The 24,737-nt window shown below is 47.7% G+C and overlaps 1 protein-coding gene across 1 annotated transcript in view; it reads left to right on the top strand.

The window, feature by feature from the left end:
- Positions 1 to 20,356, top strand: part of LOC104469189 (NT-3 growth factor receptor-like) — a gene marked incomplete at its 5' end in the record, with an annotated part of 158,261 nt that extends 137,905 nt beyond the window's left edge. Inside the window, 3 exon segments of the mRNA XM_010083610.1 lie at positions 1 to 28; positions 16,708 to 16,866; positions 19,791 to 20,356. The exon segment at positions 1 to 28 is cut by the window's left edge and continues 14 nt beyond it. Of these exon segments, the coding sequence (XP_010081912.1) occupies positions 1 to 28; positions 16,708 to 16,866; positions 19,791 to 19,976 (373 nt within the window).
- Positions 20,357 to 24,737: the final 4,381 nt, after the last annotated feature.

Here is a 24,737-nt window from a genome sequence, read left to right as displayed (position 1 = left end):
GAGCCTGACCCCGCCGGCAGCTGCAACAGTGAGTGGATCTCGACCCCTGGGGCAGCTGGAGACGGGGGACTGGTGCCACTTGAGCATGAAGTGACACGTGGGGTTGAGCAGCTTTGGGACTAGGTCGGGTCTAGTGTGTTTGTCAGTGAAGGGGCTCTGGTGCGTGATGGAAACTGCACGTTTCTCCTGTAGCAGCTCTCTGGGGCTTGTCCATATGGTGAGATACTACGGGATGAATGCAAAAGTCCTCAGAGCAATCTTCATGGGTGTTCAGGCTGTGTCTGCACTAGTGGGCAGCGTGGGCTGTCTGATGGCAGCGAGCGCAGCATGGTTTGTCCCCATGCAACTAAGCTGTTCCATGCCTCCAAGCAGGGTGGCACTTGCACTGATAACCAGGAACTGTCCTTGACTTGTGTTGTCCTCTCAACAGTTGTCTGGACTCTGTCAAATTGGCACGGACTAAAACCAGACCATTGGAACAGTTGGACCGTCACGTGCCAGCCCTGATGCCTTTTGTTTGCTAGTCTAGACACAGCCTCCGTGTCTGACCGGTTGGGTGCTTGGAGCTGCGACTGAGTGGATGTCAGCTGTCACTTCCCCACTGCTGATCCCATCCCTTGCCCAGTGGAGTGGCAGTGAGAGATCGGTGTGGGTTCGATGTTCTGGTAGTGCAAAGGAATTTGGGTTTGCCAAGGTGGGGGCTGGTGGGAGCGTCTGTGTAGGGATGCTCAGCTCAGTGGGTCCCCAGCTGTCACAACATCACAGAAGCCACTGCCAGCGAGCTGCAAGGCTGCTGGGGGTGAGCTGCAGAAACCTGTAAGAGGAACAAGCATTGAACTTGATTGTCCTGTAGTGTTTTGCTGCTGGCACGCAAGAAGTGCTCTGTTCGTCCAGAAAGTTGGGGAGCCTTCACTTGAGTCTGTTTTGGAAGTGGATTGAGCTAATCCACCCAAAGGCACTGTCTGTGCAGAGCAGTTTCATAAGTTAAGGCAGGAAAATGACATCTTCCACACTCCCCAATGGCTTCCTGTGCCAGCAAACCCAGAGAGATGGCCATAAATATTTGCAAGGTTGCCATGACTGGGACAAATTACTGGGGTCCAATTACCCAAACGTCCCTGTGGCATTGCTAGGGGAGGTGTATGCTCCTGGGCAGGTGATGAAGAGCCTGGAGACACTGTCCTCCCAGTGTCACCACCACTCCTCCTGCCCCTGCAGACACGGGGATTAAGGGAATGCCTACGTGGTGTTAAGCAGTTGAGTGGATCTCGCAAAGCCGTGCCGGGATCTGTGACAGAGCAGGGCTCTGGCAGCTCCTGACTGTTGCCAGAATCACACCAGGAGTGAGTTTAGATATCACTGATTTTACGGAGGATATGTCAGCAGATAAGACTATGTGCCATGGAAAGGTGATTTTGTTACGTTTATGCCTTTCTGAGGCAAAATTGAATTGCAGGGTGTGGATGGGAATTTAGTTTTAAGCACTGATGTAATTTTGTATCCTCGGCCCTGAAGGCAGTTTTTAAAAAATTATTTCCCCCCTGTGCCCTGACACTATTTTTTTGCCTTTCAATCATGTCCTTATGACAGAACAAATACTGGGGTTGACCTTTGCAATGTGACATAATAATATGTGACTTCTTTATAGCTCTTTTCATCCAAAATGCTTGGCATGCTATGAATCTGATCCTACAACCGCTTACCACTGGGCTTAGCGCTCACTGCTCCAAGCAATCCCTGGGGAAGCCAGAGGAGCACCCACACACAGCAGTGCTATACCCGGTATTATTTGCAGGATAAGGCCCTGAAGAAATGTAGCAAATGTCTGTGAATAGCCACATTTTGGAGAGACAAAGTCTTGCTCTCTCATTTATGGTTTTTATTCGCTGTCAGAGTGCCATGCCCAGCACTATCATGACAGCCTCCCCTTGGGTAAAATGTCATGACAGGTACTGCTTGAGTCATATTTATAGGTACTGCTTGAGTCATATTTATAGATATCATCTATAACCCTGTTGCTTCTTTTTATTATTTTTCCCCAGCCCCAGCTTTCGCATGCTAATTAATAAACCCCCTTAGCTTATCCTGCACCATTTGCTCCTGCAGAAATCACAGCATTTTATCTTATTAGCAAATAGGAATTAAAGAATTAAAACTACTCAGGGGGAAAAAGGAACTTAACCACTTTCCCTGTGGATCCCTTCTGAAATAACCTTGCGCTGTGCCCTCAGAAACTCCTAGCGCTGTCCCCTTTGCTTGACAGAGGATGGGAATCCCAGACCAGTGAACGCTTGGGCTGAAAAATACTTTCTGCTTTGCTATTCCTGTTGTCAAAGGGAAAGCCCAGTTAAGTGCATGGAGAAGGAGTCCAGCCATGAGATCCCAGCCTTGGACTGGGCTGCAGATCCTTTCCATGCTACCGATGTCCTGTGACACTATAGGAAATTCAGTTAGTATTTCTGTGCCTCAGTTTCCCATTGTTAAAAGGCAATCCCTGCTCATTTTCACTGAGGAGATTCTCATGACAAAAAGATTGCAAGGGACACAGTCATTATGGTGTTGGGAGACAGGTAAGTACATTAGAAATACATAGGGACCGTGTGAGCTGAGACATTTGCGGTACTGGTTCAAGGAGACTGAATTTTGAAAGTCCTCAGTAGCTGGAAAACGCAAAGAGAGAAATAGGTAGATCCTTGTGCCCACCTCTGCTTGGTATGTTCAGGATGGGCAGGACCAGGAGAAAGACCTGCTCCGCTGTCGTAGTGATGGGAAGTGGTTAAATCTGGGGATGGAGACCTACTAGCCATCAGCAGGTATCTACACGATTTGCTGTTGTTTGTCATCAGTAGAACACTGCATTCTCCCCACCCCCCCTTAAAAAATAAATTAATTAGGAGTAGAGACAGCTGGAAGGGATTCCCTGGATCATCAAATCCAATCCCCTGTTGCATCAATCACATCAGATTTATCCTTTTCATAATCAAGCACCACTATTAAATGTGCTCCTAAGGGAAGACAGTCCTAGAATCTCATTGCTTTGGATGCTTCTAATTTCCAGTCTGTGCTTAGTCATGGCCTGTTTGTTAAACAGCAGGTACCTGGCACAGAAGCAAGAAATTTAACACAGTTTTCTTAAAATAACCACACAGAAATAAAACAGTTTTTTTAAAAAAACCCCCAAAAAAACCTAAAAAAAAAAAAAAAAAAAAAAAAAGCTGAGGTTGCAGAAGGGAACGTGCAAGGTCAGGTAATGATAATGGTGAGGTCTGAGCTCACACTCGTCTCTACCTTGTAGTAGAGACTTTACATAATCACCTGTCATTAATCTCCTATGATCCAGTTGAGGTACAAGGCAAAAATACTCACAGAACAAAGGAACTTCTTTGCTATTCATCTCTCTAATATTGTGTAACCCTCTGTCTCTTTTGCCAGGTATAACTAACCTCGAGCTAAACATTTGACTATTTTTTCCCTTTCTTGGCAGGCTTTTCCATGCCATTTATTACATTATGGTACAAGCCGTTACTTGCACAGCGTCTTGGAGAAGTCAGTGAGTTGTATTACCCCATTTTACAGGTTAGGAAACGAAGCACAGAGCTATCAGCCACATCAGCCCATAAAGCTGCAAGTGCAAATTCCTCCTCCGAAATGCCCCTGTGTCATTCAGTGCAGTATTCTTCACTCCAAACCATGCAACTGCTACCCAGCCAGAGCAAAGGGGTTGGTGCAGCAGTCTGCCTCGTGGCACACAGTGTATGTCGCACACCATGGAAACGATGTGATGCTCTAGACCCATGACTTGTTTGCTTGCAATGAGTGAGAGGAGGGGAAAGAAATAGGTGAGTACAGGCAGAGGGGTGAAACTGCTGGGTTACCCATTGCAGCACCCGTTAGTTGTGACCCAGCCCAGTGAGGGCTTAGATGGGGTCAGTGCCATGCAGCAGGACCAGCCGGAGTGACTAAGGAGGAGGGCTGGCTTGACAAAAACAGGTTTGCAACTAGGACTCCGAAATCCCATGTTTGCTTATTTAACTTGTCAGGTACTCAAGTGAAACAGGCACGGAGGGGAGGTGTCAGAGCTGATCTCAGTACCAGCATGTGGGATTTTGACTTTCTATTTCAGTGCTCCTGTTTGGAAAACAAATGCACTCAGAACCCCCCACCCTCTTTTTTTTTTTTTAAGCACTATTTAAATGTCGTAAGAATCATACAGTGCCCACCTTAATGTTCCTAACAAATTAAAATATTTTATTAGTCTATAATCTGAAAATCATTACCGTGGTTGCTATAAAAATCCAAAGCTCTCCAGAGGGAACGATGTCAGCGGGTCTAAAATGTGTGCAAATATATTTCATTGCCATAAAGGTACCAGGGGTCAGACAGGCAGCCCCCAGCCCCAAGGCAGCAGACTGTTAGCATGGGAGGGAACGAAGAGCATCTCGCAGCGGGGAGGGAGAAAGAGGATCTCTCTCACAGCAGGGAGGGAGAAATCAGTTCTCGTGGCTGGTTTTCCTGGAGTTTTGCATGGTGAACTCCTGGGGCTGTGCCTGGCAGGTTTGGATGGTTTCAGAGGCAAGTGTTGGTGCTGCTCCTCCCTCGCGGTGAGGGTAAGGAAGCTCTCCAAAGGGCTCACTCCCAGCACAGATGAGCTGCTCTGAACCTCTGGCCCTATCCTTTTGCTGCAGACAGGGCAGGCGCTTGTTCCCCTCCTATATCCGCATCCCCCTCATGCCCCTGCCTCCTGCAGATGTCTCTGGTTGAGTGTCCCTGAATAAGCCATACCTAACACAGGGCAGGGAGGAGGCAGCCAGCCCATACCCGCTGCCCCAGGCAGCCGGCACCCGGAGAGGCTGGGTGACAAAGCGGCCCCTGCTTTGGCCAGGTGACACCGGACACTCCCAGAGCGGTGGCCCCCGAGCCGGTCCCTTGCCCTGTGCAGAGTCAGCGGGCTCCTGCCTGTTACTCCTCACTGGCTTGGGCAAGTGTCAAGTGGTTCAAAGATTAATTACCATTTAACCGGCTGTATTTCCATCTCTGCAGAAGGCTGCAGTGGAAAAGACAGACGTACTTGGATAATTTACCCTGGTATTACACAGCAGATTACCCTGTACTTAGAAGGTCACCAGTTACTCTGTAATTAGACCTCCGACACGGGGAAGTCCGCGATAGGTTTCCAAACCACTCTTCCTCCCGGTGTCAGAGAAGCAGAGGGATGGCAGCAAAGTGCAGACTGAAACCTCATTAGGTGCATTTATAGCTGTTAAATAGTTTAAAATTCAAGCTAGGGGAGGTGCAATGAGAGGGCAGCAAGGCCACCTGTACCTGTCAGTGAGAGTGATTTAAAAAAAAAACAAACCAGAGCATTTTGTCTAGGAAATGCAGGGAAGCCAAAACAGAAAGGAGTCCTTGGAGGGAGCTGCAGGGGGCTGAATGGCAGCAACCCCTGGAGCTTTTCAAGCTTCATCAGGGAGACCTTTGCCAGTGGTGGGGGACTCTGCTGAGCCCCAGAGCCACACAGCCACCAGGTCCTGCCCATGGGAAGGTGTCCACGGGGCCTCATGGGATGCTGCAGCAGGGATGCCCCGTGGGTCAGGACGAGGGGTGGGCAGCAGGACCCCCTACCGGTGCCCACTGCCTCCCTGCCTCTCATGCTGGATTGCTGTCCTCCATTTTTCACACGCACCATCTGCTCATGAAGCATTTTCAAGAATGACAAATGCCTTTGATTATCAAGCACAAATTCCAGTAGCAACTCATCGCACCTCTCGGGTGGCTAATAAAGCACCAAGCCGCTTCTGATCAATATACTGCAAATAATGCTGTAAAGTGCGATTGTGCCTGCCCCGGGCCACATTGCATTTTGTCTTTATAAACCTTGTCCTCTTCCAACAAAACACAGTCCCTTAGGGGGTGGCAGCTCCCGAGCAAGCTTTCAGTGCTCCAGTGAAACAAATGCTTTTCTGAAGCCATCCATGTAAAGAACCCAAGTCAAAGAGCAAAGTGTGTGCCTTTTTATTTAAAATACTCATTACACAGACACATGTTCCTGGCTCAACCCCACAAAGAGTATCCGTAAGGTCAACAGCTTCTGGAGAGGTGCAGCAGAAACAAAGGCAGTGTGAAGCAATTGATTGCTGAGGATAGAAAGAGCTGTATGTAAATAGTTTGCCTAAAGAATGACCAGAGTAGGGAGATGCGCTACCTGATTGCAAATATTTACAAAGTTGGGAGCCTGAAGGTTAGAAAACATTGAGAGAAGTGTATAGAAGTTACCACAGGGATAATGCGGTGAGGATGATGCTGGGGAAAATCAGTGTGGCAAACATGAAATTTTCATCATATAGGCAAGATTCGCTTGTGATTTCCTGATGGTGGCAGTGGGTTGCCCACTGGGATGGTTGGACTGGCACCCATCAATACCTTAAAAAAATCTTTAGGGTCCTCACTCACAAAGCAAAGAGGGCAGAATGAAATAGGGTTGTTTTGTGGTTTGTTTTTTTTTTTTTTTTCCAGCTCTACTTCTTGGGCTGTAAAGCTGTTTCATATGCAGACATGCGTGTCATTGCCTGTGCATGCTGCATACACATACCTAATTGTTCTTGGACTAGAGCAACTTATCCAGAGGCAATGAAGCCAGCCAAGGCTTTAAGCCCAGCATTTGTAGTCACGTTTCTTCTTGAAATAAATGCTCCAGCAATTACATAATTGACGACTGTCCTGTCTGCTCTGCATATGTCTGCAGGGGTCATTCATCCTATCAGACACTGCAGAACATTAGTGGTTTATTTAGACTCGCTTTCTCCTTCCATCCTTCCTCTTGTGGCTAACCCTAATGGAGAACTTGTATCTAGAGACTCCTGTAAGAAAACTTGCCTGGTTCAGAGAGCTGACCATCTAGAGGCAGTCCTGTGTTATGGCAAAAACCAGTCAGATGTGTCCTACTGGGTGCTGGATTTGTGAAATGGTCCCAGCAGGGCTCACTGGGGTGGAGGGTCTGGCTGGCTGCAGGAAGGGGAGGAGAAGGCAATGAGCGATATCTGCGATGGCCACTTTTAGTGCTCGAGGGCTCTAATGGCATCTAGGAACCTGGTTCCTGTGTTTGTGGGCTTGCTTATTTATTTATGCTCCTGGCTAAATCAAGTAGGGAGGAAGAATGTTAACACAGTGGTTAAAATGCATAGGACTCCAGCAATTGTGTCCTACTCAAGGGCACCCAGAAAACTTGATAAAGAATGGAGGAAACTTCAATGCACAGAAAGTCTCAGGTGGAAAAATAGAGTAGAAGAGGATGCAATATTCGATTCCTTAAATTTTCAAATTCAGCTTGTTTTCCAGCAGAATCCTGCAGCCGAACCCCAGCCTCACCTTCCGCACATGCCACCATTTTGGCTGTCACTGGTTTTAGTTCTGCCACCTCCCAGTGCTGGTGCTGCTCCCCCATCGCAGCCATGCTCAAATGGGTGCAGTCGCTTTCTTCTCCCTCGCCTGTCCCTCTTTGGCTGTTGTCACCATCTGCAGCCTCTTCTTGGTGTGCCACAGCACTTTTTGACAGGGGTACTTCAGGCAGGTGTGGGAATGGTGGGTCCAGGGCAACCTCTCCTATTTTACGTCTTGGGAAGTTTATTCATTAACATCATATATTTAATGTGTCTCTACAGTAGCCTAACTCATGGTGGGGAGGAGGGCTGGGGTTTGCCTCTGCTGTGCCAGTCAGAGCTGGCACAGCTTTCCCACCAGCACTGATGAGTTTAATCACATCATTAGTAGGTGTGACACTGCAGCCTCCGATGATGAGCTCTTTATTTTAACACGGCTCGCAACGTGTTTATCTGAGATGCCATCTGTGCCTGCGCTGCCTTCATTAGGAGAGAAAGCGTATGCATCTTCTGAAGTTGTTCTGTATTGCTGTGATGTTTCCCTGCCGAGAAACCACTGTTCAACCAGAGGGTGAGAACTCCTACCTGAAGGAAAGCACCATCACCCAAAGTGCTTAAAGAGGCCAAATAAACCATTAGGAAGCTCACCGTTGGGAGCTGTCCTCAATTGGCCTGCAGGAAACTGGCTAGAAGGACCGATCCAGTTATTTTATTGCTGAAAGTTTTTCATCTTGGTAAAACACTACGGCCCCATCCTCTAAAGTGCTGCAAGTTTTCAGGAAAGGAAGGAACAGATTTCTATTTTTAAAAGACTTTCAATTTTTGTACCTTCATACCATGATTGTGCATAAAAGTCTCTGTGTTGCCTGCCCAGTTTTTAGATATAAAAGATGCTATTAAGATTTGTTGGCACAGATCTGAGCATCTAACCTTCCTCCTTAAAAACTGTATACTCAGCTGTATATAGGTGCCCCTCGATCAACCAACAGGCAGCATGCTCACAGTGTGTCACTGCTGCTTAACAACATTCACAAATAACAAAACAAATAGGAGCTGCCACATCATGGTCCAGCTGCATGTAACGAAAAGGACTGCTTCTAGAGGGAGTTCCCATGCCCTGTGTTGTATTAGATTTCTGTCTGTATGCTGCCAGGCCTATGCTCAGTGAATCTGACATTAACAAGGAATAGATTTCCAAACAATCTAGCTTAATGAATTTTGAATATTATTATGATTAATGCCAAGGCAGTTGAACTGATTATCCAGCATCCAGAAGTTAAGTAATGGAGCCTTATCTAAATCATGTATCGTCGTCAGTCAGGAATGGCTCTGGCTGCAGACAGAGATGGAGCATTATTGGTTACCCAGAAGAGAGTCACTGTCGGGACGAAGAGAGAGGGGACGATGGAAGGGGAGATTATGAGATACCAATCTGAAAGCATTTTAGCATAGAGTGATCATACATGCCAGTGCTTTATTGGTCTTATTTCCTAAGCTGCATTTCTCAGGCCATTTTGAGACTTTGCTTTTATATCACCAGGTTAAGATTTATTGGGCAAATCTTCTTCCTACTTTCCAAAGCCAGAAACTGAGCTGATTTTCATCCTGTGCATTGCCAAAAGAGCAGAATCCTGATGGACGTGTTTCTTGCATCATGATGGTTTAACTTAGCCTCTATCTGATTAGCTTTTGAGCTGTTAAACACTTCTTGTAGTATTACCAGCTCACTGCAAAATGATAATGCAGATCAGTCATGGGCAATTTCTGTTGGCACACAGTCTTTGCAGACTGCAGATCCCCTTTGAAGTTGGAACCAGCTGACAGCTGTGCTGTTTCATGGGTATTGCATGTCTCTGAGCAAGCCTGTCCTAAAAAAGTGTGGTATGGTGCAAGGGTCTCCAGCCCGGTGGAAACAAATTGGTGAATCCACACGATGCCTGACAAACTATCTGATGGCCGTAGTTTGAATAGGTTTAGTGGCCTTCGCAGCCTCTACTGTTATCTGGGCAGTGACCAAGAGAAAGGTGGCTTCATTGATGGCTTTTGAAGAGTCCAGATGTGGTGCCCATGCTGTGGCTGCGGTGCAGAAGACTGTCGAGGCCACCATCTGAACGCACCCCTCTGCACAGCTGCCCAGTGCCAACCCACAGCCAAGCAGTGGGACTCCTGGGAAGCCACTGGGTCTCCCACCAGTGAATCCTTTCCCAGTGCTACCACCCCCCTTTGCTGTCTGGGATCCTGATGTGGGGTCTTGTCATTCTGGGCCATGAGAATCTTTCAGTAGGTGGCCCAGGGGATCAGGAAGCTGGTCAACTCTCCACCACCTGGGAAGGTTCTAGCAGCAACTTTTAGGACAGGGGTTTAGGATCTGCTAGGACCTGGTGGTGGCCTTGCCGACCTCACAGTTTATGTCCCGGTGTTGGAGTTCATGGCTTTTGGAGCATGTACTTATACAAAATGAGAATCTGGCCTTTGTTACTGTGCAGTCCTTTCCTGGCCATGGGTGCTGCTGCTTGGAGTTCTGAGAAGAAAAGGGGAGCGCACCAAATAGATTATTGGCAAACATAATTAATAATACATGTGTGATTACTCCTCTGTTTCCCTTTTCTTAACCATCCTCTGCATTACCTCTGGCATTTTTAGATGGCAGATAATATAAGTGAGAGCACTCTTGGGTACAGGCAGCTCTTAGAGCAGCAGTGATTTATCTCAGGCCGTTTGGAGGTAGCAGAATTTACCTCTAGCTACAGCCACCCCTCCATGTCTGCCCCCCTCTTTTGCATAAGTAATTGGCAGCTTGTTAATGGCTCATTAGGAATGCTGAAAACCATGGGATTAAAACATACTCAGTGGAGCAGAGATGAGGTGAAGGGGGAGAAAGGCCGCTGTCCCTGCTTGCAAATTACACTGCTTGATTCAACGTGATTCAGAATTACAGGTCATAAAGCAACTAGATTGTTAAATGAAGTAAGGAAAAACCATGTCAATGGCAGGCTTTATTTTTAGATTCATGTTTAAACACAGTATGTGCATCTGGGGGGAACAAACAGTCCCTTGCCAAACAGTCCTACTGACAGCAGGAAGGTCTCACCCCTTCTCAGTTTCACATTAACCCTGCCTGGTCAGTCTTTCCTGCTCCTGAGCAAGTCCATCTGGCTCCTTACATCACCTCACAACAGGGACATTTGGTTCCTTTCCCCGTGCTCTCTCTGGGTAGGTCAAGTCCAGCCCTCTCCTCTCTGGCAGCAGGCTCCTCTCCGGCTTTGGGCAAGGCTGGGACACCCAGCACAGCTCCCTGCAAGTAGGAGAAGCAGCTACAGGTTGCTTTGTGCATTCTGCAAATTTCCAAAAACCTTCTGTGATCCTTTGCAAACTGCTGTGAGCTGTCTTCAGTCACTGGCACACAGGGGAGCAGGCAGCAAGCCCCACGCTGCAGCACTGCCAGAGCCTATGATGGAAGAGGTGGTTGGGTGCAGGGAGGGAGGATGAGAAGATCAGGTCTGCCATTGCCAGAAAGTGGAGCAGACACACATGGTGATGCATGGGGAAGGCACAGTAAGTCAAGCTCTTCAAAATGTTCTGTGGAAGCTTTTTGTTGGTTTGCTGGCTGGTTTTAAGCTCACATTCAGCACTGGCTATGGCAGCAGGGACAGCAAAGGCACAAGACCTGAAGGCAAGGAGACGGCTACACTGAGAGTTTGCAGTGATGCTTTTGAATCACTTGGAAGAAGTTCAGCCTGGGGGCTGGTGTGGCCATAACTCATGATGCCTTTCAGTCAGGAGAAGACTTCAGGTGTTTTTTTCAGGCCAGAGTAATTCTGGCAATGGCACAGTCTCACATACAGCTAGCACCTTTCTTTCTGGATAAGCTGAAAGGAAATTGCAGATAAAGTACTCAGGAATCACTTCCCATCAAAACTTGCAATTAAATTCAGTTACCTCTGGTGTAAAATACTTGGGTACTTAAGACCATAGTAAGGTGACAGTTAAAACTGTGACGTTTGGGACAGCTAATGTTCAGCAAAGCTCAGCTTGATCTCGCATGTCACAGTTAATCCCTCTGCTTTGCAAAAGGTGCCCAAGAATCTCTCAGGACTCAGGCAAAATACTGGCACATCTGACAGAGAAACCTCTCCCAGTGCTGCTAGATCCAGTACTGAAGGCAGGGAAGGAGTGTCTCCTCCTGGATCCCCAGCCATGAGCAGCTACTGCCCTTTGCCTTGCCCTTGAGAAGCCACCTTCTCATGCCCCAACCTGATCTGACAAACATTGACTCACAAACGTGTGATCTACAGCAGTTTCGTTTCTTGTTTGTTTTTCTCCAAGAGCTCAACTTAGTCAAACAGAGAAGCTTTTCCTGCTTCTTGCTTGCATTGCAGTTTTTTTCTTTGGTCCTTGTGTCCTCTTGGATGCTCCAGCCACCTGTGGCTCTTATTCATACAAGGCTGTCCAAAAGTGCTGAATAACATCATCCTGCCCACAGCAGGAACTAATATGACCTGATGGGGCCGTACGTCTGGCTGCTGGGGGAAGGGTTAGAGCAAAGTATCCTCCAGTGATCACCCAGCTCCTAGAGCTGAGGTCTAAAGGACACATGTTGTGGTGCAGCCCAGCCTGGGATGACAGCCAGGTCTGCAATTAAAAAAGATCCCAGGTCATCCCCCCCTACAGCAGCAGGAACAGAGACAGCAATCAGAAAATGGGAAAAAGGAAAATAAAACACAGCCTTAGAGTATGCCAAAGACCAAATTTCATTCTTGTCTGAGGTAAATGAAGCAACGTTCAGCTGTGAGCACAGAAGAGATGGCTCAGGAGCTGCCCTCTGAATTCTCCTTTGGGCTACAGCCCTGGAGCTAGTAGGTGAGCCTGGAGAGGGAGAACAGGGCTGCCCACCAAGAGCTGCCTTAATGTGTTAGTATCTGGATTCCCACCAGTCCAAAGTTCTCCTGAGGGTTTTTCAGCCCTACTCTGGTTTTGATTTCCATAGTATCTGTGTTAGTGGCCCAAGCTGTGGATATATTGCACAGTCTTCACTGAACACTGCTGCTCCACTACCTGCTACTGTACTGTAGAAGTCATTGGGGATAACATGTCATCTTTGCCTTCCTAAGCAGCTGGATGTTGTTCGGAACGCTGGGACAAGAAGAATTTTTTTCCCAGGACACCAGCTTTCCTTGCTAGCAGACAAACCTCAAGTTTTATAATGTTACTTGCACTTATATAGCTTTACATCGTCAAAGTGCTGTACTAGCATTAAGTAATTATCTTTCTCCCTAATGGCCATTAATGCTGGCCTTTCACTAACCTCCCCCAGCTCCCGGAGGTTCGCATCTAATACTGCAATAAGCTATTCAAAGGGAGTGGCTGGTTATCTTGCAGGTCTATGGACTTGGATGTATAAGGAGGCTTCAGAGCACAGGCCAGGTGCTCTGGAGTATCAGAAACATGTGGCTGTAGACCCGGTCATGCCCTTGGGAGTATCCATTAGAAAGGGATGGAAACGTGTAGGTAATACTGTGATCTTGCAAATGGAGACAGAAAAAGGAAACTTTGGCCACTCAGAGGATATGCACTGAATGCTCTATTCACAACCAGGATAGTACTGCAAACAGAAAGAGCAAAGCAGTGGGAATAACATGTCAATGTGGGCATGGGGAGTTGATCTAGGGACAGAAAATTAGAGAGCTAAAAATGTCAAGCAAAGCTAGACAGCCATGGCAATGGGATAAAGAGGCCAGTCTGCAGGTCTATGAAGCATTAATATAACAAGGAGAAAGGGCGAGCTTGGCAGCGTTGTAGGATTTAAGGGGAGGAACAGAGGAGGATTTACTTCGCCTTATTTGCTTGAGAGCAAATCCCTCTTCCAGGTTGTGGAGTGTCTCCAGCGGAGATGTTGCAATGCTGCTGTTTGAGGACATTTCACCTGTAAAGGCCTTTAGAAGATGAACCTGCATGGTGACTGGGCTCCCCCATCCCTGGGTCCTAAAGGGAATGGAGGAAGGTGATGTGGGAAGATGACATGACCGTTTTAGAAAAGACTCAGAAATAGAATGCTCCTGACAAGCATCAGTCCTGCATGGTTACTTATTTCTGAAACCTGACAGGTCCAGCTCTGAGCAAACAGGGGCTTGACTGAAACAAGCTTTCAGCCTCTCTCTAAAGACACGATAAGGATTCTTTCCAGAGCCAAGGATATGCCATGGCTTTGCAAAAGGAATAAAAACCACAACCCATCATCCTTTTTCTTAGCCTGACTTAACAGCATCATTTTGGTTTCAAGCTTTGGCAATGGCTGGTCCTGTAAAAGAAGTATATAGCCAGGGGAATCATGTGCAAGTCTACACTAGCATAACACAGATCACAGCCACTTACATATTATGCAACGGATTTCTGTCACCCTAGACACACTCTGCTTCCTATGGCATCCTGTAGCACAATCTGTCTGTGCTCAGCTCTAAATCATTTTGCTACATCAGCAAATAACAGGGTACGGCTGACTGCAGACCAGGAAAACTCGACTTGGTGTTCACTTACTATACAGGTTCAGAGCAGGGCCTTTCTCTGCCTTCCCACGTCTGTTTTCTCATCTGTGAAATGGGAATTTTAATCCTAATCAGTCTGTGAGGGAAACGGTAAGAGATAGTCAAAGGCAATGCTTTAAAATGTAATAGTCAGCCTTCTGTGCTAGGCTAGACATTGGAGCAGTTTTGTGGCACAGTTTAATTAATGCCTGTTCTGCTTATAGCTAGATAAGTGCAAGACTTAACATTTACGCTTAAAAATGTGGCACCCTGTTTGAGATGCAAAGAATACCTCTGCAAAAAATGCTTCCTTATCTGTGAGCATCACTGAGCCGGATTTTGGAATCCACACATTTCTGGGCATTGCTTGGCAGTTTTTTCTTCCAAAATTAACTTGATTACTAATTATTACTAGGTTAACTTTTATTAAAAGATGTGTCCAAGATGACATACAGGGCTGAGGTGAATGCTTTAGCAGTTCCTGGGCTCCACCATATGTGCTAAGCCAAGACACTGTCATCACATTCTTGGGACAACCGCTGTGTATGTCACTTGACTGGCAGTTCTTCACCAGAATGTGTCTGGAGACCAAAGACCTCGACTTTATTTCAGTTTATTAGAACCGAGATGGGACTACTGGCCTCTCTGCTCTGCTTTCAGGGCCAGATCCTCAAGTGGTGTAAATCAGAGCCACCACATTCAAGCAATGCTGCTTGTGTAAGCTGAGGACCTGGTTCATAGATTCTGAACTGCCGTAAGACCTGTACAAAAGGGAGTTAAGTGTTCTCACTACATTGTACAATCTGTAATCTCAGATGATCCTGAAAGATTCAGGATATCGCAAATGTAGAGAGCTTGGCAATAACTAATCTTGAGGTTGCTGGAAAACTGAAGAGTTAGTGTTACTTAAAGGAGAACAAAATGAGCATTAGGTCAAAACAGTTTTTGCAACCATCAAGTCTGATGGATGTCCTGATCTGTCGATAACTTTTCCTCAGTGCCCTTCACAAGAAGGGAAAGCAACTTGTAAAAGCTGGGAACGCAGGAAAGAGCAAATATTGCAGCCAAGGTTTCAAAGAAACAAACAAAGAAAAGCATATTTCCATTTCCATTATGGGAGAACATTCTTGGGAGTTCAGAGCAGCAAGCCAAGCTGAGTCATCTCTAAATAGGAGGTGTAGAGCTGCGATGAGCTTTTTATCTTCATGCATCGTAGTTCTGAGCACCTCTGCACTTAGAAAGATGTTCCTGAGACTTTTAAAACTCCCTTTTTTTTTTTCTTTTTTTTTTTAGGGAGGGTCTGTTTCAGAGTTAGAAAAAGGGTCTGCAGACCTCCATAACATTGCAAACCTGAGTCCAAATTTTGTCAAACCCTAAATAAGTCTGAGTCGCACCCTCCTTGCAGAAAGCATGTTAAGCATCATAGCCACTTCACACCCTGGTCCAACACACCTCCCCAGCACTGTCCCTCTTGCTTCCAAGCACTGCAGTATGTCTCTGCGTTGACCCTTTTCCACACTAGTTTCTGCTTTAATCAGGCAAAGAAACCTGAGGCAGCTTGGGAAAACTGGCAGCTCAGAGGACAGCTTTTGTTTGTACAAGAAACATTTTCATCCAGGCAAGTGCAATAATCTCATTATTTTGAATAGCCACACATATGCTGGAAACCTCAATAGCAGATACCTTCTTCCTGATCCTTCATGGGACCAGAAGAGATTTCTGCCAGATTGATTCCGTTGCAGTGGTAAAAAGTTATTAGCACTTGCTTTTTTGGTGTCTGTAATGATTCAAGCAGTCTTCCAAGCAGCACCTCTTTCTCATCACTGCTAAAACCTTGAGTGCTTTACCCTCAGCAGAAAGAAGTGCTGGAGACTTGCAGCCACACTGCTTCCAGCACCGGCTGCTCTTATCAATTAGCTATTTCCCCACAGATGGTGCTTCGTATGTACAAGGACAGAACAGAGAAAAACTTGTCCTGCTCAGAGACACTTTGTTTAGAAATCTCTAGTGTATCCAAAGGGAAATCCATCTGCTTTCAAACTGTTTGCATGTATCCTGCAAACCTGCTGGATTCACGTGCCTTAGAGAAGTGTAGACCCCAACTGAGAAGGTGCCGTTCCCTGGCTTGGCATACCCCAATGGGACTTCATCCATGGGCTCTTCCATTTCCAAACTCTCCAAAGGGGTTGACTTTCCTGCCTCCTTTAAATGCTAGGCATATCCCTTTCTTTACAAACACCTGCCTTTTTGCAGTGCGGTCCTGCAGTTATTTACATATTCAAAGCACTCTTTGAAAAGGCCTGTGGCACAGTTTTATGAGCACAAAAATCTTTCATGTGATTAGGTGATGTGCAGATGCCTGTGCACAGCTTTTATAAAACCGTACTGAAGAGGGACGAACCTCACGCTGTATTTCTGGTGGGTGCCTCAGAGCAGTGAGACCCTGCAAAACTCAGCACAATACTTTGCTGAACAGTTTCTTGCCTTGCCTCCTGGTTCATCAGACTGTAGGGTTGGAGTACGCTCTTGGCATTTTGCAATTTGATTTCTTTACAAGCCCATTTTGGGAGGAGAGGACATAATTTATCTTGATACGTTGCACTCCCTATCCATCATGTTAACCAGGTGGGATTGGCGGGTAAGCCTATGGGCGGTTGGGGAGGTAGTAGCCAGCCCAGCTTTTTTTGAACAGCTCCTTGTTGATGTTGCTCGCAGGGAGATCTTGGGTTTGTCCACATCATAGGTCAGGGCTGACCCCTTCCTCACAGCTCCCATCACTCAGATTTCCTTGTGCCTTTGCCCTCACTCAGGTTGGAGGCCACACCATGCTGCCTATCCGCTGGATGCCTCCGGAGAGCATCATGTACAGGAAATTCACAACAGAAAGTGACGTCTGGAGCTTCGGGGTGATCCTCTGGGAGATCTTCACGTATGGGAAGCAGCCCTGGTTCCAGCTCTCAAACACAGAGGTACAACAGTGCTGAGACACATCAGATGGAAACTATACCTTTTACCATCTCTCCTTTCCAGATTGCTTGCAAAGTGGTTCGTACATAGATGGTCCCCTCCTTGGCATTGCCATGGCTTCACCATGGGAGAAGTGTCATTGGCTCCATTTAAGGGCTGGGGAAACTGACTCGGGCAGGAGTCAAAGGGCTCTGACGAAGCCATGTACTGGCTCGTCCTCATCCCTTCTAAGTTCCTGACATACCTCCGTAACAGCCACATCTGATAAGCTCTCAGGGTGTTGCCAGAACTGGGGATACCCAAATTACTACTGGGATCTAACTTACTGTCACGCCCTGCATTTCCTTTGCTCTCTTTCTCCTTACTTTATAGCTGAGGCTCTTACTGCAGTCTCTGGTTTGTGAGAAGGGGTTTGAAGACCATTATATAGGTGTACCATATAAGTGTGGTACATTTCTGTGGGGCTTTTTCCCATAGGGGTGTCTACATATGGTTTGCCCCAGTTCACTGAGGGTGGGACCCAAGGAGCTGTTTTGTCCATGTTATTTCTTTGAATAGCAAAAGTTGCAGACCATCAGTGTGGGGCTGTACTGTAAAAATGTTGAGGGAAGGCTGGCTGGGATTAGCAGAGTGTCAGAGCTGAGGTTTGAGGCACATCAGCAGAAATGCATTGGAAAATTTTTGCTCAGAATAGCAGGGGGTATTACAGAAGAGGAACAAAATGCATTGACATAGCAGTGTGTGGAAACCTTGCACATTTTTATCCTACTGTGTATCTAATGGATTTCAGAAATTTCACCTTTTGTAATGAGAAATGTGCATTTTCTGCTTTCTGGATATAGATCCCTTAATTAAGTGAGTTGCAGAGATGGCAAATCCAAGGTGTTGCTTTACAGCTCTAATACTTGCCCATTCGTGTGCTCAATGGGGCCTGACTGTATATCCCAAAGTAGCACACGCAAACATTTTAGAGACACAAACAATGGAGTAGACAGTGACAGAAGTTATTTGTCATGCTGTTTAATGAGCTGCTCTTGCATTTCCCTGGGAGAGTAAATACAAACACACACAAAGGAGCACATGTAGCTTATACATGGGTGATGGGTATGCTGGAATATGACAGCTCAGCTTCCCCTGTGCTTTCTGCCTCAGTTTCCTTTGGAGGGCAGCAGGACCGACAATAGTCACCCCTAGCCTTGGGGGAGGAGGGCTGGGTAAATTCTGCCCGGATGCAGCTGTACCGGCTTTTCTACCATCCCTGGAAAGATTTCATGCTTCTCTTTCCTATTGCTGTATCCATGTCTTTCTGAGAGCTGAGGACTCCCACCCCAGACCACACTATCCTGGTGGGAGGGAGCCACATCAGCTCTCATCTGTCTCATTTTTCACCATTAGTGGAGAGGTAGGCAGAACCTGGGTGGTTGCAGGGGGTTGACACTTCCACCAGATCCCGGATGGTGAGGCATCAGAGCAAGTCTCAGCAGCAGCCTGGCTGCAGAACCCCATGGAGAGGCAGGTTAACCAAGTCTGTGCCAGGCTTCAGGCTGCCAGGGCTGGACCATGAGCAATCACCAAGCTGGCCAAGCACCGCCGCTGATGGGTTTGGGTATTATCAATGCCTGCTCCGTCCTATGGCAGCCGCATGGCTTCATGCCCCCAGAGAATTTTTAGCAGATTTATTCAAGGCTGGAAGATACCTTACCTGAGCAAAGGGATGAGACAGGGCACCACTTAATCTGAAACCCCAGCCAGTCCATGAACTTCTGTCTATGCCCTTCCTTTGCCCTGGAGAGAAAGGACCTGCCGCAGGGCTCCTGTGCATGTCTAGGATGTCCTGTCAGAAACTGTAAGTCACCTCCTCCCACAGGTCATTGCTGCCAGCAGCTTTATGGCCATACAGGCTTCTCTGCATGCTGCATCCTCCTCGCCCTGCTTTCAGCAGGTCCTAATCTCTCCTCTCTGGATTTGCATGCAACCAGTAAAGCGATAAGTATCCGTTGAGCTGTGTGGCAGGCCCATTACTATTCATAAATGATAAATTCCAACCACCCCTTGCTGGGTGGCTTCCTTCAACAAGCTGCTTGGGATCTGTGTTTATCTGCAGAATGTGGCAGGTCACTCGCACGCTGCAATGTTGGGACTCATCGACTCCAACCAAGGAGGCCAGATGATAATAGCATCTCTCTGACAAATCATATCCTGCTTCCCTTTGCATTCATTCCTCTGGTGAACAAAATACAAACAGACACTTAGGGGAGTCCTTGCCAATGGCATCCCGCTGAAGAGACTTTAATGGTGTCTAAGGGCTCACGTTTCTCTCATTAGCAGCACCGACCTGACCCAGAACAGTGTTAGCACTGCAAATTTTTTTTCTCTATCACAGATGTGATTTGAGATGAAATTTCATTCTTTCAGCTGCTTTTATATGTCAAAAAAAGGCAAAGCTGCCCTTGGAGATGGAGGTAGGAAAAGATGCTCTGAACTTTCTCTTGTAGAACTCTCCTGGGCTTTACAATGGAAAGCACTCTTGATTTTCAGGGAAAAAAAAATACCATGTCAGGTGTGCAAAATATTACTTTAGTTTGGGGATTTTAAGGCTTCTTTATCTTCTTCAACTGGCAGGAAAAACTAACATAAATTAAAACTTAATTTTATTTGCTAGTAACCTCTTTTGAGAGTGCATTGAGGTAGGTAGGTGTCAAATGGGGAAGGTTTTTGGGAGCTATAAGACTGCAGCTGGAGACAAACTTTTCACTGTAAAATTATATTACCAACACACCAACAGGTGAGGATCTGCAGACCTCTTGGCCTCTCAGCGCTGCCATTCACTAAACGGTACTGCATCAGCCGAGAAGTAGCTGGGACCAGACATCCTCCAGGATCTGCCCGACTAGTGTTCAATGTCTCCTTTCTTTCTTTCTTTCAGGTCATTGAGTGCATTACCCAAGGCCGAGTTTTGGAAAGGCCTCGAGTCTGCCCCAAGGAGGTTTACGACATCATGTTGGGCTGCTGGCAAAGGGAACCTCAGCAACGGCTCAACATCAAGGAGATCTACAAAATCCTTCATGCTCTGGGCAAGGCCACACCAATCTACCTGGACATCCTTGGCTAGCAGTGGCCACTTGTCGAAAGTTCCTGCTCCTTCCTTCCGTCCTTCCTTCCCTCTCCCCTTCCCAAATCCTTTGCCCCTCAGCTCCCAAGCAAACATCTTCATATAAACTCAAGTGCCTGCTACACATACAACACTGAAAAAACAAAACAAAACAAAACAAAACAAAACAAAAAACAAACCAACAAAAATCCCACAAAACAATAACCTGTAAGGCAGTTTGGCTTATATATATTTATAGATATCTCTCTATATATAACTTCCACACCAATACAAAAAGAAGCTGCTGTTACAGAAAATTATAAGACTTTAAAAAAAAAAGAAACAAAAAAGGGAAAAAAGTACTTAAAACGATATATATAATTAAAAAAAAAAAAAAGAAAGAAAGAAAGAAAAGAGAAGGTATCTTTCCCCTGAGCAATGAAGCAGTGAATTGTGACCCTGCCGTATGGTTCGGCCGGCTGGTCAGGGCGCTAGACTGGCTACGGCAACGATGCCATCCCGGGTAGGAGTCCTGGGAGGAAAGCCTTGCCCTGGTTGTATGATATGCACTGAATGTGTGAAATCAGTCCTTGCCTCCCTCCCTCCTTCCCAGCCCGCAGGTGATGGGCGCAAAGCCAGGGCAGTGCCCCTGGATGAACTCTCTTTTACCAACCCCTTCCTTCCCTTCCTCCCCATCCTTCCCTTTCTGCCTTCCTGCCTTTTTCCTCCCTCCAACATTTCAGGACAATTTTTCTAATTTGCTGATTCTTAAATGTATAGACTCAAGGCTTTCGAACACACAGTCAAAGGATTGTGGCACCTACGGGTAAAACACACGCCGGCAGCCAGCCGCCCTCCCGCCGACGGCAAGCTGGCCGGACCCAGACCTCCCTCCTGCCCCGCGCCAGGGATGGGAGAGCATCAGGACTGGAGCGGCTGCGTGAGGGAGCTGAGGGGGGGTCCTGGAGACCCGTTCCTGAATCATCCCCAACCCCTTTCAGTGTGTGACAGGAGTGCTGTTCATCCAGGGCAGGCATCGATGCTGGGAGGAACAACCTTCCATCCCCACCCCTCTTTTTTCTCCCACCCTTCCCGTTTGCTAGCGGCTGTGGGGTTGTTCCCCCTCCCTCAGCTGTCTGCACCAGGGCAGAATTGGTCCCTTCAGTGGACAGGGTTGGATCCCTGCTCCCCACATGGGCTGCAGTGTCCAGACAGCTGGGAGCATGCCTGCATACCGTTGGGGCATGCCCATGGGGTCAGCACATCCCAGCACTCTTCCTCCTCATCCTCTTCCCCATCCTTGCCCCATGCCTCAGTCCAAGCCTCAGGCACATGCCAGCAGGGGACAGGGAGGGGGACAAGGCCTCTGAGATGGCTGGGAACCTACCAACACCTGCCCGCAGCCCCCTTGCCATTCTCCTCACGTCCCCATCCCCTGAAAGGATTGATGCATCTGCCTTTGAGCTGTTGTGAAATGCAGAGGCTGAAGAATAGCTCCACAGGCAGCCCCGGGAGGAGGGGGGGGGGAAGGAGGGGAAGGTGCCTTCAGGAGCAGACGGCTCAGTGGATGGCTGCAGTGGCCAGCCTTGCATCTCAATGAGGATAAAGGCCTGACAGGCAGAGTAATGGGGTGGTGGGGACAGCAAGGGACAGACAGAAGCATCCTCCCTGTAGCCCATCTCCCTAAAGCAGGCAATAATCCCGACCTGGGGAAAGGCTGAGTCAGACGCTGAATCCCATCCATCCAGACTGGGCTGAGAATACAAAACCTTCCTGGGTCATTTTTTTCCTGTGGTTAATCGAGGATGAGGGGGGGAACTTCAGCTTGGCAGCTGCTCTCAGGAGGCAGGGAGCGGGCGCCACAGGCATCGTCAAGGCAATTTTGAAAAGGCAACAACCGCCGGTGCAAAAATAGCCTGCTCGGATGTGGCACTCGCCTGGAAGGGAATGCAGATGGGGGAAGAGGAGATGGAGGAGGGATCTTGGCTCCTTCCCTGTGGCCTGAGTATTATTCATGAACAGGATGCAAGGGGAGATGGATGACTCTGACTGAGACCTGGTTATGGCCAGCTACTGAAAGGGGAAGATTTTGTATCCTCTCCTTATTCCCCTTGTCTCTTGCCAGTCTCTACCTCCCACCCATGGCTCTGGCATGACCTGGGTTGTGGTTTCAGATGGGGGCAGGGGACACTGCTACAAGGTCTGTGGTGGCAGCAGTGGCTGTGGGTTTATTCTGTGCTTGTGTAAAGAGCAGTGCAAGCTTGGGGTGGGAGATGATAGGTGGCAGTAACCACATAGGAGTAAGGACATAACCTTCCTCTGTGTCTTAGAGAGATCTGGACTAGTGGGACAGGCTTATGCCAGTGGAGTCTGGATGGACTGCCACTGCACAGGCACCAGCAGCTCACAGCGTGGACACCAAAGATGGCAAGGTCAGGCCCAAGGGTGTGGACTGACACCGGGAGTTGGCACACAGGAACAGTGTACCATGCCACCCCTCTGCAGCAGGATCTTGCTCCTTTGAGAGAGGACATCTGGTTTTCCTCATCTGCCTACTTAGGTCCCTTTGTATGCAGGCTACCTTGGCTAAAAGGGCTGGAGACTGTACAAGGGAAGAAGAAGCAACAGTTGTTAATAGCCTAGTGTCTCCAAAACAAAACCCTTCCCTGGGGCTGCCTGTCTCTTACCCAAATGGCTTCTTGCTCTTGTGGCTCCCAGGCACTGCACAAGCTTGTGCAAGGTCACCGTTTTGTCCACCCCTCTGTCTCGCTCTCACGCTCCCATTTCTCTTTCGGCCAATGTCATGGGCCTTTACACTATCAAATCACCTACAGACACCGGGTTCTCCCATGTTCAATGAGATTCCCCTGTCACTATTATGCACAGCAGCTACATCCTCCTTTCCTTCCTTCTTTCCTCCTTGCCTTCCTCCCCAGCACCATCACCCTGTCCCTTTTGACACCTCTTTTTGTATGGTCACAACATTGAGGCAAGCTCAGGAGCTGAGCGTGACACAAGGCCTTAGTGCTGCCGCGGTTAGGAATAAATGGTCTATGAGAGGGAAGGACGCGGGTCCCCAGAAGATGTGAAGCGTCTGAGCCCAAGGTTCAGGCTGTCTGACTGCTTTACTGTTAGCCCCACCGACTGCAGTGACCGCCTTGGAAAAAGGTCCTTTTGTCAAAGTTAATTGTGAACAATTGCTCAGAAGAGCAGGAGAAGCTGCAGTTCTGCGGCGTGACGTCTCCCAGGCTGCTGCTGCTTTATGCCCTTGGCCTGTTGGTGCTGGATGAGGTTTGTTGTGGGGGAGGAGGAGGTTGTTCTGCAGTCAAAGACATGATGGAAACTGCTGCATTCCTTTTTGACATGAAGTTTTAGAGGGGAAGAGGGAAGGCAGCTGTGCTGTGTTCCTGGTGAACATCTTGAGACCTCATTTCCAGAGGTACCTTCCCTGGAGCAGAAGTGGAGCTTCCCATCAGTACAGTGATGGTGCTCTTCCCTGCGGGAAGACAGGCTCTGAGGTGGCCTTGCTGCATGTGAGGGGAGGAAGAAGAGCAGATTTGTGGGGGGAAAGTCACAGAGTGACGTAAATCTGAGTGTGGAGACTGTTGGCGACAAAGAGAAATAAGTTCATGCTCCTTCTCTCTTTCCAGGAGAGATACTTCCCATTGTCCTGCCTGTAGAGGAGAGGGCTACCCCTGCTGCCTGGGAACACGACAGGTCTCACCCAGCTCTGGACCAATTCCCAGCATGCCCAGGCAGACATTTCCACCACCCAGCCTCCTCCACCAGCAGTTTTCTCAAGGAGCTTGTGAAAGGGAGAACGCCGGTCTGAGCACTGCTGGAAAGAGTCCGTGGGGTTTTCCCTGTCCCAGCTGCATCCTGCTCCCTAAAATTTAAAATGGTTAGCACTAACTCAGTCATCCAAGGGTGTTGCTGAGATGATGCTTTGTTGGAGGTGAAGGTGCTATTTTGGTGCATGGTACAGAGGGCAATTGCATGCCAGGGCTGCAAACTGTGGGCAGTAAGTGTGTCACCAGCCTTAGAGGCTCACCAGTGACCTGTCTTGTCTTCTCCAGCCGTTACTTTTCCTTCCACCCCAGTCTATCTGGTTGCAAAATGAAAGCTGAAATGTAGCTAAGGGAAGACACACAAAGATCTGCCAGACAGAAAGTCCATCCTGTCTCCCACAAAGCTTTCCCATCTGCTCTTTTAAAATGTCCCTCAATGTGTGTATTTTGGAGGTGAAAAAGAGCCTGGGCTGCCTCATTTCAGGCCTGTCCTTGGGTCTACAGGGTGTTGAATTGCAGACTGGTGACTCTGGGAACATGTGCTGCACAGACAAATGTGAAAAAAATGGAATGCCTTTAGAGAGGCTGCTTGCTTGAGAGACACCGTTAGCTTTGAGCTGTCTACTTGTCCCCAGGAGTGGGTGGAACAAGGTGAGAAAATATGTGGGGAAATAAAAAAGCCAAGGAAAGGGAAAGGCTGGTTTTAGAAGGCAAGTGAGTATCTTGGGCTGGGAAATCGAGACTGGTTTTGGGAGCTTGGCATAGAATTTTAAGTAGCACAGTGGATACAATCAAAACCAAGAGAAAATAACAAGGTACTGGAAAAGTACCTTACAAATAACAGGAAAAGTTAGCTAGAACGCTGGGCACATACTGGTTTAAAAAGGAGACAGAAACCCATAAAAGCAAGGGACCATTTATCCAAGCAGAAAACAAAATTGCCAGGGTTTGTGCTCTTTTGTGATTTTTTTTTCTATTAAAAAAAAGCAACTAA

This window comes from Pterocles gutturalis, unplaced genomic scaffold (assembly GCF_000699245.1).
Source record: "Pterocles gutturalis isolate BGI_N339 unplaced genomic scaffold, ASM69924v1 scaffold660, whole genome shotgun sequence".
NCBI classification, from domain to species: Eukaryota; Metazoa; Chordata; class Aves; order Pterocliformes; family Pteroclidae; genus Pterocles; species Pterocles gutturalis.
This window is presented reverse-complemented; position numbering and strand designations above follow the sequence as displayed.